Source organism: Alosa alosa, chromosome 11 (genome assembly GCF_017589495.1).
Source record: "Alosa alosa isolate M-15738 ecotype Scorff River chromosome 11, AALO_Geno_1.1, whole genome shotgun sequence".
NCBI classification, from domain to species: domain Eukaryota; kingdom Metazoa; phylum Chordata; class Actinopteri; order Clupeiformes; family Clupeidae; genus Alosa; species Alosa alosa.
Genome location: NC_063199.1, coordinates 6,715,978 through 6,730,677, shown reverse-complemented (window position 1 = coordinate 6,730,677; position 14,700 = coordinate 6,715,978). Strand labels below are relative to the sequence as shown.

The following is a 14,700-nucleotide window of genomic DNA, read 5'->3' as shown; positions in this document are numbered from 1 at the left end:
TCGACATCCTATTTAGTTTCTTTTCTTACCTCAGAGAACATTGGTTTGTGTTTAAATCCCTGCGCTCCAGTCATGCTGCTGCTGAGTGTGGACGCGTAGCCCTAATAGCCGCCCACTCCCGATCGCTCGCTCGCTCCCTCGTCAATACCTCCTTTTACATAAGCAGCTCCTGTAAAGCCCCTGTTGCCATGGCAACTGTGTACCCCCACAGACTCCCTCACTCTTGTCTCACACACACACACACACACACACACACACTCAGAGTGAGTCAGTGAAAGCCTATGGCGCGGGTTCAGAATGAAGCACCACCCACCCAGGAGTCTCGGAGGTGTCAGGAAATAAAAGGTGTAGTGGCCGGCCTCCTACTCGCCAGGCCGTGCTGCCCAACATCAGATGTATGTGCTGCTCCAGGCACAGCTTGGCGCGCTGCTGTGCTGGGCTGTGCAGAGCAGTGATAAGAGCCGGCGAGCCTACAGGCGATGTTGGGGCGAGCAAGCGAGCTTCAGCTGCTCAGGAGGACAGTAGGAGACAGTGGCAGCAGAGGCCAGCTGATGGCCATGGGCTTTATGTAGGTGCTTGTTGAGAGTGTTGCAACAACCTAAATTTGTCACTTCCCCCCCTTCTCTTTCTATTTCTCTCTTTTGCTCTCTCTTTCTCTTTCTCTCTCTCTCTATCTCTCCTTTTCTCCCTTTCTCTCTCTCCATTTCTCTCTCTCTTGCGCGCGCTCAGGTGGGTGGTCAGATTAAGTCGCGTGTCCAGGAGCTGGGTCACGGTTGTATCTTCCTGGTCCAGAAGGCCGGGGCGCTGCAGATCAGCCCCACGGACAGCTTCACCAAGAGGGAGCTGATCGAGTGTGCCCGCACAGTCACCGAGAAGGTAGGACTCCTTTCTCACATCACCACCCACACGCCTACTCAGAGGGTCACTGACCGAACTACGCCTGCACAGTCACTGTAGTATCACAGTACGCCTACACCATCACAGAATAGAGAGGGAACCACCACAGGCTATCTGCTTTGTCACTGAGGTTATCAGTGTAGTCCTTTACCATGTCGGTAATGAAGGTTATCAGTGTAGTCCTTTACCATGTCGGTAATGAAGGTTATCAGTGTAGTCCTTTACCATGTCAGTAACTTTAGTTTAGGGAACACATGCTAACCATTGATACACAACTAACTAACAACAGACTAATATGTATGTATTAATGCTCAACAAGGTCTGTATCAAGCATTACTGTACTGCATTTATTAGTCTTTTTGAACAATTTATTTTTCTTAATCAATAGTTCATTTAGTCTTGGTAAATCCTTAAGCAACTAGTTGGTCTTGAGCTAAGGTTGCTATTACATAGTAGTACTGGTATAGATATATAGACTCTAATAGACTGATGTCTTAATATGTGACTTGTTGTAATATCATAGTAACATATTAAGACTATGTATTAGAAGGCTATAAAGTTTCTATTTTGATTCATACTATATATCAATAACCTTAGATCAAGACCAACTAGTTACATAGAATAACAAATCTATTCAGTAAGAGTAAGAAATTGTTTAATGAAGACTTTATAAATGTGTAATGATGCTTAATACAGACCTTGTTGAGCACTAATACATATGTTACAGATGTATTAATGGCTAACGAATGTTTCCTGAACTAAAGTGTTACCACAATGGCACTGAAAATGTAAGAGAGCAGACACAAGTGGTTTGCATGTTTGATCATTTGAAACATTGAATTATTGATTGACTGTTCCGTTGGCTGGCCACAACATTTTCCATATTGACTGGTAAACTATGAGACCATCCAGATCTGCTTAACTGATGGCTGAACGATCATGTTTTCATATTTGACTGACGTTGAGCCTCGTGTCTCATTGGGCTGGTCTGTCAGAGACACAGTGGCTAGTTTTAGGGTAGACACATGCAGCTGTTTTGGCTCCTCAAGCGCCCTGGCTTCTCCGGGAATCTAGATTAACTTGTCATAACCAGCCGCCCTCAACTGTTCATACAAAGTCCATGATGAAAGCCTACTATTTTCTTCATGGTTGTTGAGTGTCCACCTAGGTAATACAGGATATATATGTATTTGAGTAAATATCTATGTGTACATCTTTTTTTCATCAAACTTTGCTAAAGGTTTGCCAAACACACTGAAGACTAATGTGATCCCTTGTGGTCAGTGCTTACGCAGGTGACTGAAATGTGGACACTGTTATTTGAGGGCTGTGTCGTAAGTGAAATGATGTGATGGTGTCTATACGGCATCAACACGGTATCAACTCCCTGTGTTTTGCTTCATTTCTCTATGTCGTTATAAGCAGCAGTAGAGGACACCGGTCCATTAAGGGCTAGTGAAATGAGCTTGAGGCTTTTGATGGTGTGTGAGAGAGAGAGATTCCCCCGGTTGCCGTGTTTAATTCCAGCCCCGGTCTTGAAGTAATTTCTCAATTTTATGTGAAGGCGAAGGACACGGCGTCTCATCACCTCGATGTCTCTCCAGTGGCTCCTTATCCTTCAGTGGAGATCTCGCATTGTCTCACTCCATCCATCCTGCCTTCATAACTCTCTTTTCTCTCATCTGTTCTGTAGAATGCTTTCCCCCCCCCCCTTTTTGATTGTTTTCCTTCATCAGATGTTGTGTCTCCTTCCACTCTACGAACACATCCACTGCCAATCTCTGTCTTTTTGTACCCCTCCCCTCCCCATTCTCTCTCTCTCTCTCTCTCTCTCTCTCTCTCTCTCCCTCCCTCTCTCTCTCTCTCTCTCTCTCTCTCTCTCTCTCTCTCTCTCTCTCTCTCTCTCTCTCTCTCTCTCTCCCCCCCTCCCTCCCTCTCTCTCTCTCTCTCTCCTCTCTCCCTCACTCCACCCCTCCCCCGCCCTCTCCAGTCTCATTTTCTAAATGTGTTTGTCTAGTGGGCGCGGCACTAATGTGCTCTTACCTTTATGCCTCTCCTGCTGTCAGCTGCCTCCCATGCCACATCTGTCCCCTCCTCATCTCTTAAGTGCTCTCTCTCTCTCTCTCTCTCTCTCTCTCTCTCTCTCTCTCTCTCTCTCTCTCTCTCTCTCTCTTCTCTCTTCTCTCTTTACCGTCTCCCCCTCCCTCCCTTTCACACTTAAGCTCTGGCTCTCTGTGCAACCGTGAGGGTTTGATGGCAGATAAGGGTCGATCTGAAACACAGACAGACTAAATTACACGCACATCTTTAATGTAATCATTATCTGAGATGCATGGTTGAGATATGGCCTGTGGTGAAAAGCCACCAGCTGCTTGTTGTCCATCTGCTTTGCCTGCCGGATGAAGCGCCAGGCTTACCTGCATTAGCAGTGGTCAGGTTGATGTAACAGTGTAACATAATTCATGAGCGCCCCTACTCTCTCAGCCCTAGGGGTCAGACTGGGATTTTAGCTGTGATGATGTAGTCATGGCTACGGCTGGATCTGGTGACTTAACAGGCTGTGGTAGATGGCTGGGCTAAATGTCAGAGGGATTTTGAAGTGCACTGTGGGCCTGGTCTCTTTCATCTCTCCTTTCTTTCTTTTTTTCTTTCTTTCTTTCTTTCTTTCTTTCCTTCTTTCCTTCTTTTTTTTTTCTTTTCTTTCTTTCTTTCTTTCTTTCTTTCTTTCTTTCTCTCTCTTTCTCTCACACACTTTTCTTTCTCGCAATAACTAGTCCTTTTCTTCAGTCAGTTAAATTCTCAATGCTCCCCAGGAAAAATTGTAGAAATATGAATGGCCATTATGGCTTTTAACACATTTGTAAATTACATATACTGTACATGAATAAATATCCTCTCTCTCTCTCTCTCTCCCTCTTTCTTTTTCTCTCTTTCTCTCTCAGGTGTCTATGGTCCTCTCTGCCCTTCAGGCTGGTAATAAGGGTACGCAGGCCTGCATCACAGCCGCCAGCTCTGTGTCTGGCATCATCGCAGACCTCGACACTACCATCATGTTCGCCTCAGCCGGAACGCTCAACTCTGAAAACGAGGAATCCTTCGCTGACCATAGGTAAGACATGCCACACACACACACACACACACACACAAACACACACACTGATAGATGAACATTAATGTTCGCACAATATGTATATGCATGCTCATGCATACACAGACAGCAAAAACAAATAACTTATAAGGTTAAGATGGATGTTGGAAACAGTAATGCAGTCATCCACGTCAGCTGAAAGCGCTTGAGTTGATTTTGTTTACAGTAAAATCGCTGCCGCAGGAGAAGTGATATGTTTAGATTCCACTATTGCTTATGTTATTCAAGTCATTGACGGCGTAATTACAATACTTCAAAAGACTTTTTAAAAGAGGTCAAGGCATTTGACATCCTTAAATTTTGCTGGCTTCCAGGCTAGGTGGAAACATGCCCCATAATCAAACCAGTTCCTCCCAGCTTTAATCTCTCTGTCTCCAGTAATCCCATTTCACTTCATCTGAACAACGCCCCTCACAAATCCAAAATGGAGAGATGGTCTTGTTGTTGGGCTGAGCTCCTTTGGGTGACTGACTGAAGGAGCTCTTTTCCTGTGCTGACTCGGTCCTGTTCGTTGCGGTGCCCCACAAGGACCACTGAGACCAGACTGACTTCAGTCCAGTCCACACCTGCTCCGGCCCAGACTCTCTGCTGAGTCCCCTGATCTGGTCTGGAACAGAGTTGAGTTGAGCTGAGCATTACTCAAGGTCATCGTACTGTTTTCCTGCCTTTCCCCCCCAGGGAGAGCATCCTGAAGACGGCCAAGGCCCTGGTGGAGGACACTAAGATGCTGGTGGCAGGAGCGGCCTCCAGCCAAGAGAAGCTGGCCCAGGCCGCACAGTCGTCGGCCAAGACGATCACCCAGCTCACCGAGGTGGTCAAGCTCGGGGCAACCAGCATGGGCTCCGACGACCCAGAGACACAGGTGACTAGACTGGGTTTAGAGTCTCTCCCTCTCCCTCCCTCTCCCTCTCTCTCTCTCTCTCTCTCTCTCTCTCTCTCTCTCTCTCTCTCTCTCTCTCTCTCTCTCTCTCTCTCTCTCTCTCTCTCACACTCTCTCCCTCTCACTCAGTCACACACACACCAAACACTCACTCTCATTATCCTCCCTATGCCTTTCCTCCTCATTGTCATCTTGGCTTTGAAGTGCTAGATGATGGAGTGAGTCAGGGTTGCTCATTTTAATGTGTTGCCAGAATTTAAGGGCTCTTTTTTGAATGTTGATTAATAGGGGGTATTGGCCCAATTCTGCCCTGCATGCGTTGTTCGGCGTCCTCCTCTGTAGCCGGAGGATACTTCTGCAGAACTCTGTATGCAGGGCTTCAGTTGGATGTTTATCCCAGCTTGAAAAATCATACTCCAACCCCCATACCTCACAGCCATATTTAAATTTTTCACAGCCAGTTTTAAATATTTTAATCCAGATTCTAATTGGTAGTTCCAATTTAATTGATCTTTTGATGGCACAAAATGCTCTTTTTGCCTTTTCTTTTAGTTCCTTCACAGCCAAGCCAAAGTGTTCTGTTGAAGTTAGGCTTATACCTAAATAGGTATAGTTTTTTGGACGATCAATTTTGATGTTGCCTATTTTAAAGTTGTTTGCATTTCCCTGTAGCCTGGAACGTTTTTGGAAGATAAGTACCTTGGTTTTTTGAGGGTTTATTTTCAGGGCCCATGTCTGGCAGAATTTTGCCAGTACATCCATGTGATGTTGGAGGCCTTCTTTCCTCGGTGACAGCAAAACCAAATCGTCTGCAAAGAGCGACTTCAGTCACTCTGTCTCTCTCTCTCTCTCTCTCTCTCTCTCTCTCTCTCGGTCTTTCCCTCGTTCTCTCTGACTCACTCTTATGAGTTACCTATTTCCCCCTGAGCTGAAATGCCGTGCCACTGTCTGGTAATCACCTTCATATGTTTGCGTGTCCAGCGCCATCTCTCAGAGGAGTCTGCTGTGCTCTCTCATTTCTACAGGGGCCTCCTGCCTCTTTCTCTCCCTCATTCTCTCTTTATTTCTCCCTCTCTCTGTTTCTCTCTCTATATACATCTCTCTCTCTTTCTCCCAGACTGCCCTTTTTCCCTCCATCTAAAATTGATGGATGTGTGAAGGTTTATGGGAGTTGAGAGTCGGGTGTGTGTGTTGGGGGTGGGGGTGTTGTTCTTTAGTGTCCCATCAGCAGAGGCAGGAGCAAACAGCCCCCCCCCCTCCATCTCTCAGTGTGCCATTAGGCTCTTTTTTTCTCATAAGACCAGAGCCTGAGGCGACCGCGGGGAGATAAGGCCTCATTGTGCCGCCATGTGTATTAAACCCGCCGGGTCTGTGGCCAGTTAGAGCGGCGCTGGATTCCCGTGTGTGTGTGTGTGTGTGTGTGTGTGTGTGTGTGGCTGTCTGCCTGTGTTTGTGTGTGGGTGTATGTTTTGTCTGTGTTTGAGTGTGTGTGTGTGTGTGTGTCACGGACAGGACAGTTATTGATGATGATTTTTTTTTTTCCCTTCTCAAAATCTCTTTCTCTTCTCCAATGCTTCTTCTCCGACTTTTGCTCTTCCTTTTCTGGACTTACTGTTCCACCTCTCTCTCTCTCTACTCTCCTCTCCATTCCCCTCACTTCCCCCTTTTTCTTTTTTTCCCTCTCTCCTCTCCCTCTCTCTCTGTCACTCTCCATTGCTCTCTCTCTCCCTCAGGTCGTGCTCATAAATGCAGTGAGGGATGTGGCCAAGGCACTGGCCGAGCTCATCGGTGCCACCAAGTGTGCCGCAGGCAAGCCAGCTGATGACCCCTCCATGTACCAGTTGAAGAGCGCTGCCAAAGTAGTTGACCTACACACACACACACACACACACACACACACACACACACACACACACACACACACACACACACACACTCATACTCATACACACACTGAAAGGACCCAAGCTGTAACTGTATGAATATTTTTTTGCATACAGTGTGCATCTGTGTTTGTCTGTGTGAAGTTTTTGTGTGTGTGTGTGCGTGTGAGTTTGTTAGCCTGTGTGAATTCATGTTTTTTTTCTGTGTGTGCGTGCGTGTGTGTGTTTGACTGTGTGATGCTGAACATCAGAGTTACCTCCTTCTCTCAGTTCAGTGTGAAGGCCTCTGGCAGTGGCCAGACACTTGTCATTACCGCATGGCTTGCTGTTGAACCTGTGTGTGACCTCCAAACAGTCAGTTCCAGCCAAGGCTCAACCACGCTGTGTGTGTTGTGTGTGTGTGTGTGTGTGTGTGTGTGTGTGTGTGTGTCTGCACACTCTGTTTCTCCATTGCCGTTTCTGAGACCCATTCTTGGAAGTGTGTGTGCGTGTCTGACCGATAACAGGGCCATGACTCATGGGTTTCACAGCAGGGGGTCACTGAACAGTCTGTGATCATGGCACAGAGACGACACATCTCAAGAGCTTCCTTATCTTTCTCTTTCCCCCCTCTTCCCACTTGCTCTCTCTCTCTCTCTCTCTCTCTCTCTCTCTCTCTCTCTCTCTCTCTCTCTCTCTCTCTCTCTCTCTCTCTCTCTCTCTCTCTCTCTCTCTCTCTCTCTCCCTCTCCCTCTCCTCCCCTCCCTCCCCTCTCACTCAGTCACACACACACCAAACACTCACTCTCATTATCCTCCCTATGCCTTTCCTCCTCATTGTAACGGTGTGGGTTGGAGGCCTTGCATAACCAAACTCACTCACACCCCCTTCCTCTTGTAAAAGTGACCCCATCACATCCCACCCCTTACTCTTCTGACTGCCTTGAATTAAAACCATCGGCCTCCTTTAATTGTGTTTCAGTGTAATTGAATACACCCACGCACAGACGTGCACGCACACATTCACACACACGCGTATGCGCGCGTCCCTAATCCTTGCCACAGTTCAATGGTTTTAGCAGAACCACCTTAAAAACTCTTAGATGAAACTTTTCCTGATTAGACACACTTTCACCAACAGGGTTTTAATCTAATTAAGGCTTGTGGGAGGGAGCAGTCTCCCAGATCACTTTCATTGGCAGAACATATGGTGACCTGTGGAGCAACCCCCCACCCCACCCCCCACCCATTCCAGTACCACACACACACACACACACACACACACACACACACACCCCTTCATGCCCTACCCTTCCTCTTGAGTGTTGTCATCTTGCATGTATGCACACAGTGTTTCCGTGACTGATCCACCCACACTTTTTGCCCAAAATGTCTGGCTCTTCGCTGCACTCAGACCTCTGCAGAGCTCCTTCTGTAGGTCTCATGCAGGCTTTGCATGATACATTCACCACCAGGGAGAATTAGGACCGGTCACCTCGGGATTTTTAATCATTCTTTTTTGTTGTATTTTGTATTTTGACATTTCACCTTAATTCAGGTTAGTTGAAACAGAGCAGTGTGTTTGTCCAAGGTAGCAGCCGTAGCCTAGATTCTGTTATTACAGGATGCACTGATGCTCTTCTAATAATCCATATTAGATTTTGTGAGTACCAGCCATAATCTTTTATATGATTCATCCTCCAGTCTCGGCAGCCTGCCACCACAAAAGGCTCCTTCTGAAACCCATTATCAGGTTTTAGCACGCCATGTTGTTTTGACTCAGGGACTGAGAGTAATATCATTACTTGCGGCTGAAACAGTGCAGTCAGCTTTGAAACAAGCAACACAAATAGGCTTTGGCTAAGGGAAGGGTGGCACACTCCAGTTGAGGGTAACAACACTCAAATTAGCCAGCACACATTTTAGTCTGAGATATATGAAGCTTGTGCTGTAGTCCTTCAGAGTTGAAATTGTATGTTATTTATCTGCAGATAACCATATGGGCCATAATTCACTTCAGGGTAGTTTAGAACAGTTTGATGGTTAACTGAGTTTCAAAATGTCTACTACACCAATGCCTTGTAGTAAAGGTCATTAAGCTACTGAATTTCCAGGTTTAAGCAAATGTGTGTCCTTCTCGACTGTGTTTGTGAAGCTGGAGGGCGAGTAAGACTGTTTTTCCTCCTCCTCATCCTCCTCCTCTTCCTCAGGTGATGGTGACAAATGTGACGTCTCTGCTGAAGACGGTGAAGGCTGTCGAGGACGAAGCCACACGAGGGACCAGAGCCCTGGAGGCCACCATCGAGTGCATCAAACAAGAACTGACTGTGAGCGCTATGCACAACACACACACACACAGATATATTCCCAGGCACATGCAAAAGGCCACATGTGAGACTATCCCTGGAAGTCGCCACAATGCAAAGGATGCAGTAACTGACCGTAAAGATTACCCTTGTCTCTCGTCTCCTCTCTTTCTAGATAACTCTCTTGCCCTGTTTTTATGCCTTCTTTCTTGCTCTCACTCTTTCCCCTATGCCCTTAGCCTAGTTCTCACTATTATATCACTATATTTCTACACACACACCAGAACTCAAACTGCAAACGCTCAGATACCCATGGCATCACATTAAATGTAGCCATAGCACCCGCTACATCACAAATCCTATGGCCCAGGGGTCTCATGTACAAAGACTTGCGTGGATTTCATACTAAAACATTGCGTACGCCCAAACCTGAAAAGTAGCGTACGCACAAAAAAAATCCTGATGTATGAAACTGTGCGTATGCAGTATTCCACGCAGCTTTTCTTTGTACATCCCAATTAACGTGAAATTAAGCGCACATGCACAAACATTACACTCCACCCTCTCTCCTCCTTCAATCACACTCATTTTAATATGCTAACTAGAAGGACATTCAAGTGTGCAGACCTCCGCGAAGACAAAATGGCCTATCCTGCAATATTAAGAACAATGAACTCATCTGTGGACCCATTCATACTCAAACCTGTTGCAAAGTTTAATAATTGAAATCATCAAATGAATAAAAAAGTTTATTTCCAGCGAATGCGAGGTAGAAGTGCTTATCTGACGAAATGGCATACAAAAATCGCAAGAATCTTACGTCTTTGTCATCTGTAATTAATAACAAAAAAACAGTAGTGGCAGAGTGTGGCAGTGGCTAGGCTATAGGAGACCGCGGCAGAATTATTGGCCAGTCTGCAAGTAGGTGACAGGGTTCGCATAACTGGGTTTGAATGCATTTGGACCATTACAACATAACTGCATTTATTAAAAAATCATTAAATCAATCGTACCACGCATGTGCACCCGAATGGAATAAACTAAGTTGATCCAAGCCACCTCGCCACAACATTACGATTTCTGGATCATATCCCTATATTTGCACACAAGTGTGACAATAATGCAAATGCTTACTCGTCAGCCTATCTATTCACATGCATGATCCTGTCCCATATGTATTTCTTTTAAAATGAAAACTATCGGAGATATGAAGGGAAAACACTGGGCAAACATTCTCACGTTCAAGTCAGTCTTCGTACATCCGGACGTGAGCGTGAGAAATGGCGTACGCAGCATTTTTGTGCGTACGCAAGCTTTGTACATGAGGCCCCTGGTGAGTACATAAAGCATGTATACTTTGATGCTGCATGGTAGCTTTGAGGCCATGATCAAACAGTGCTCCATGTTCAGCAGATTTTTAGGTGCAGTTTGGCTAGTCAAGTCAAAGCTCTCAGCAGATGCTGCTTTAAGCGGATAAAGCAGTGTGTTGTGCTGTAGTTATACACGGTTCCTGTTACTAACCAAACTGAATGCAATTTTGAATAAGGCGCAGTATTGTGAGATATTATGTGTGTGTGTGTGTGTGAGAGAGTGAGAGAGAGATACACTACCAGGCTATTGCTACAGTAGTACCAACCTCTGACTATATCTGTATCCCAGAATCCCTTTGGGTGATTTAGGCCACTTATCAAATGTGGAATGTTTAGACAAGAGAGAGGAGAGAGTCAGAGGCCAGTGAGAGGAGAGTGATCGCAAACGTGGAGTGAAAACCGAGCGAAGGAGAAACAGAAACAAATAGGAAAGAAGAGGAAGTCAGAGAGAGAGAAAGAGAGAGAGAGAAGGGCACAGATATGGGGGGTGGGTGCAGGAGAGTGGTGTTCTGTTTTTTTATTGGCTTTGCTGGTCCAGGATTTGCCCGCTAGCGCTTATCAGCGTTTCTTCAGGAGGCGCTAGGCGGCCGAGAGAGCTGAGCCGCAGCACGGCTCCACCCTAAGCCAAACAGAGCTCTGCTCCGCCAGGCCCATTAGTGCTACTCACTTACTCCGCTCTAGTGGAGGAAGCCCTCGAGACCCCACAGCCCCTGCTACATGCATGTCTGTGTTAGTGCAGGCAGTGTGCGTGCGTGCGTGTGGTGGGTGAGAGCATTGTTCAGCATTACATAATTTCCTGCTTCATTACTGCTCATCATCTCTGTGACAGCATGAGATGAGAGCGTAGAGGTGTGATGGCGGCTAATGCGGTATTTATAAATATGTATGTGGAATGTTTGGCTGCAGTCACACAGTTTGCTGTAATGCGCGTGGCCTTCGACCGCAGGTCTTCCAGTCCAAGGACGTTCCGGAGAAGTCCACCACCCCCGAGGAGTTCATCCGCATGACCAAGGGCATCACCACGGCGACGGCCAAGGCCGTTGCTGCGGGCAACTCGGCCCAGCAGGAGGATGTGATTGCCACTGCCAACCTGAGCCGTAAAGCCATCGCCGACATGCTGACCACCTGCAAGGTGTGTGAGTGTGTGTCTTTGCATGTTTGTGTGGATGTGTGTGTTTCTGTTGGATACAAAACCCTGTAATGTTTTAGCTTGCCACAAGGAAGGTGTGTGTTTGCTTGTGTGAAGATAGGCTTTTTCCAGCTCTGTGTCTGTGTGTGTTAGGGTGGCAATACTACAGCTATCTGTGCCCTCTCAACCACATCCATAGTTTTCTGCCAGGCCCCACACACACACACACACACACACACACACACACACACACACACACACACACACACACACATACATACACATACATACACATACACACACACACCTCCCAGTGACTGACTTGGCTCACTGGGTAGTCTGACTCACTCCAGCTCAATGTCACCACCAGCAAAGTCACCGAGTTCCTCTCCACCAGCAAAAACGCAAAAGGACGCCATCTAGTGTCCACACCGGGGTCACTTCTCATGCCACTCTGGCCATTAGCCGTATTCTCTCATGAGCTTCAACCTAAGCCACATTCAGGGCATTGAAGGCAGATCTACTATTTGTATGCTTATTGGCTGGTAACATACCCAGCTGTCTTCAGAAGATCACTCAGGTACCCTGTATCTAGACCAGCACTTGTTGCCATGGTGCCAATAGTGCCCTTCAGCATAAACATTACTAGTTCAGCTGCTCTTGACAGTTAAACCAATTTATATTCTGACCTCAAAAAATGCAATTAATGTGAGCATTACTGGAGGGTCCACAAAATTACACATTTTATAATCACAGTGACTAGTAAGTTGTGATGAGCTGTAATTGGTTTACAGTGAAACAACAGAAATTAAGTTCCATCTGTCAATGCTAATGTGTTATGTTAATGTAAACCTGTTCTGAGATATTTAATTAAAACATGAAACAATTCCGAACTATTGACGCAACACAGACTGGCCACAGGTTGCCGTTTCAACAGATTAGTGTCATGGCTACTGAAAGGCCTTCGCTGGCATTCTTCCTCCTGAGAAGCTGTTGCCACCTTGCTCGGGGACCTCTGCTATTACCCGAGTGACGAGTGTGTGGTATTGCTGAATGGGTAAATGTACAGCACTCAGTGTAACACAGTGTACCCTTTGAGGACCTGCAAAGCGCTTCCTTAGTGCGTCTAAATGTCATCTCCCAGCCGCTCTAGCTGCGGGCGTTTGCCACGAGCTTGTCCTCAGGTTCGGCCTGGAAGGCTGGTGGTGAATGGAGAGCGGAGAGTGTCAGGTTGCCTGGCTTGTCACGGTCTCTTGTGCCACAAAGAGGAGCCACTCCGGGAGAGGGACACTGACACCCGTAGCTCTGAGCGTTTCTGAGCACGTCATTACAAGGGCACTGCGAGGCAGCCAAGGAGATGTCTCAGTCAGTCAAACAGTGCAGGCAGGCCAGAGGAGATGCAGCCTTACCCAGTCGCTACAGACCGCTTATCAGTATATCATACAACAGTGAGCTCCCATCAAACTGAGCATTGATTTCTGATTGGACAAGAGGCATTCTACGACTGTAACTAGTCCAAGTTAGCAACGTTTTAGCTATAAAATAGCCTTGAAATTTCATGCAAGTCGCCTCCCTGACCCCATTTGCCTGCAGAGTGACTGTGTGTGTTGCTTAGCAACACTTAACACTGCACATTTATGAGGGTCAGCCTGGTGTCTTCAAACCCAATTAGTTGGGAGTTGGAAGCAATATGAGACTTGAATCACAGCTGTAGGGATATCTTATCCACTGTCACTCATGTTATATTGTAATTTAAAGTTATGCTGAATCATTCACAAGCTACTGTCTGTAAAAAATAGCTCTAGGTCTGATGCAGTAGACTGATCTAAGAATGATTTGATGCCTTTACTCGGGTGTTTTTGAAGGAGGATTGTCTCACAAATGCCTTCAAGAATCTGGAGCATTTTGCCATTTTCCTTGACCTTTAAAGGTGGTGACATCTTTATTGCAGAGATGTCTTGTCCTGGGAAGATAAATACACCTGGGTTTGGACTTATTAATGTGGGTTGGTCCCATCACAATTCATTCATTTATTTCCTTTTGTTCTTTCAGAAGTTTTTCTTTGTTTTTCTTTATCTTTATCTGTTTATGTCTATGTTATAGTTTGTGTGTGTTTTTCATTGTTTATTGTAACGCATTTATCAGGTTCTCTCACAAGAGAAGCAGAGATAGACATGTGATGTATGTTTACCACACCTAAGCACCACCACTTGGTTTTAATGTGTGTGTGTGTGTGTGTGTCCTCTACCATATAGCAAGCTGCATATCACCCAGAGGTGAGCGAGGATGTAAGGAACAAGGCTCTGCTCTATGGTATTGAGTGCACTACAGGATACGTGGACCTGCTGGAGCATGTCCTCCTGGTGGGTACAAGTGTGTTTGTGCGTGTGTGTCTGATGGTGTGTGTCTATGTATGTTTGTGTGTGTGAGGTGAGTAATGCATCTGTGTGTGTGTGTGTGTGTGTGTCAAACAGGTCCTGCAGAAGCCCACGGCCGAGCAGAAGCAGCAGTTGGCTGTGTTCTCTAAGCGAGTGGCCGGCTCTGTCACAGAACTCATTCAGACCGCAGAAGCCATGAAAGGTGAGAACTCTCCCAGTATACAGTACACACACACACACAAACACACACACACACGCACCCACGTATGCATCATGATATTGTATATATCATCCATATTTCACAGGAGACAAGAATATCTGTACATTTATCATGCAAGCACAGCTGTATGGCTTCTCCCACTCAGACTCCCACCACTGCAGCCAGTGGACATCTTGACACCCTCTTATGCATGCTCTCGTAGAGCATCTTGCTCTCGTAGAGCATCTCCATGTACACACAACCAGTAGGACATTGAAACGCACACAGAATCTTATACACTACTACACACACAAACACATAGACGCGCGCACACACACATAGACTCTTCACATACAGTACACACACACACAGAAGACCTTCACACACAGATCACATTCACACATATACACACACAGAACACCTTCGCACACAGATCACATTCACACATACACACACACACACAAATACAAATCACATTCACACACACATAAATACACTTAAAACACACACAGACACAGACACACACACACAC

The 14,700-nt window shown here is 46.3% G+C and overlaps 1 protein-coding gene across 1 annotated transcript in view; it reads left to right on the top strand.

Annotated features, from left to right (window-relative positions):
- The window catches only part of tln2b (talin 2b), a 124,853-nt gene that overhangs the window by 100,311 nt on the left and 9,842 nt on the right, over positions 1-14,700 (top strand). The window contains exons 46-53 of the mRNA XM_048257166.1: positions 730-876; positions 3,840-4,006; positions 4,724-4,907; positions 6,659-6,784; positions 8,997-9,113; positions 11,409-11,594; positions 13,847-13,954; positions 14,066-14,171. Coding sequence (XP_048113123.1) covers positions 730-876; positions 3,840-4,006; positions 4,724-4,907; positions 6,659-6,784; positions 8,997-9,113; positions 11,409-11,594; positions 13,847-13,954; positions 14,066-14,171 — 1,141 coding nt within the window. The remainder of the gene's footprint in view (positions 1-729; positions 877-3,839; positions 4,007-4,723; positions 4,908-6,658; positions 6,785-8,996; positions 9,114-11,408; positions 11,595-13,846; positions 13,955-14,065; positions 14,172-14,700) is intronic.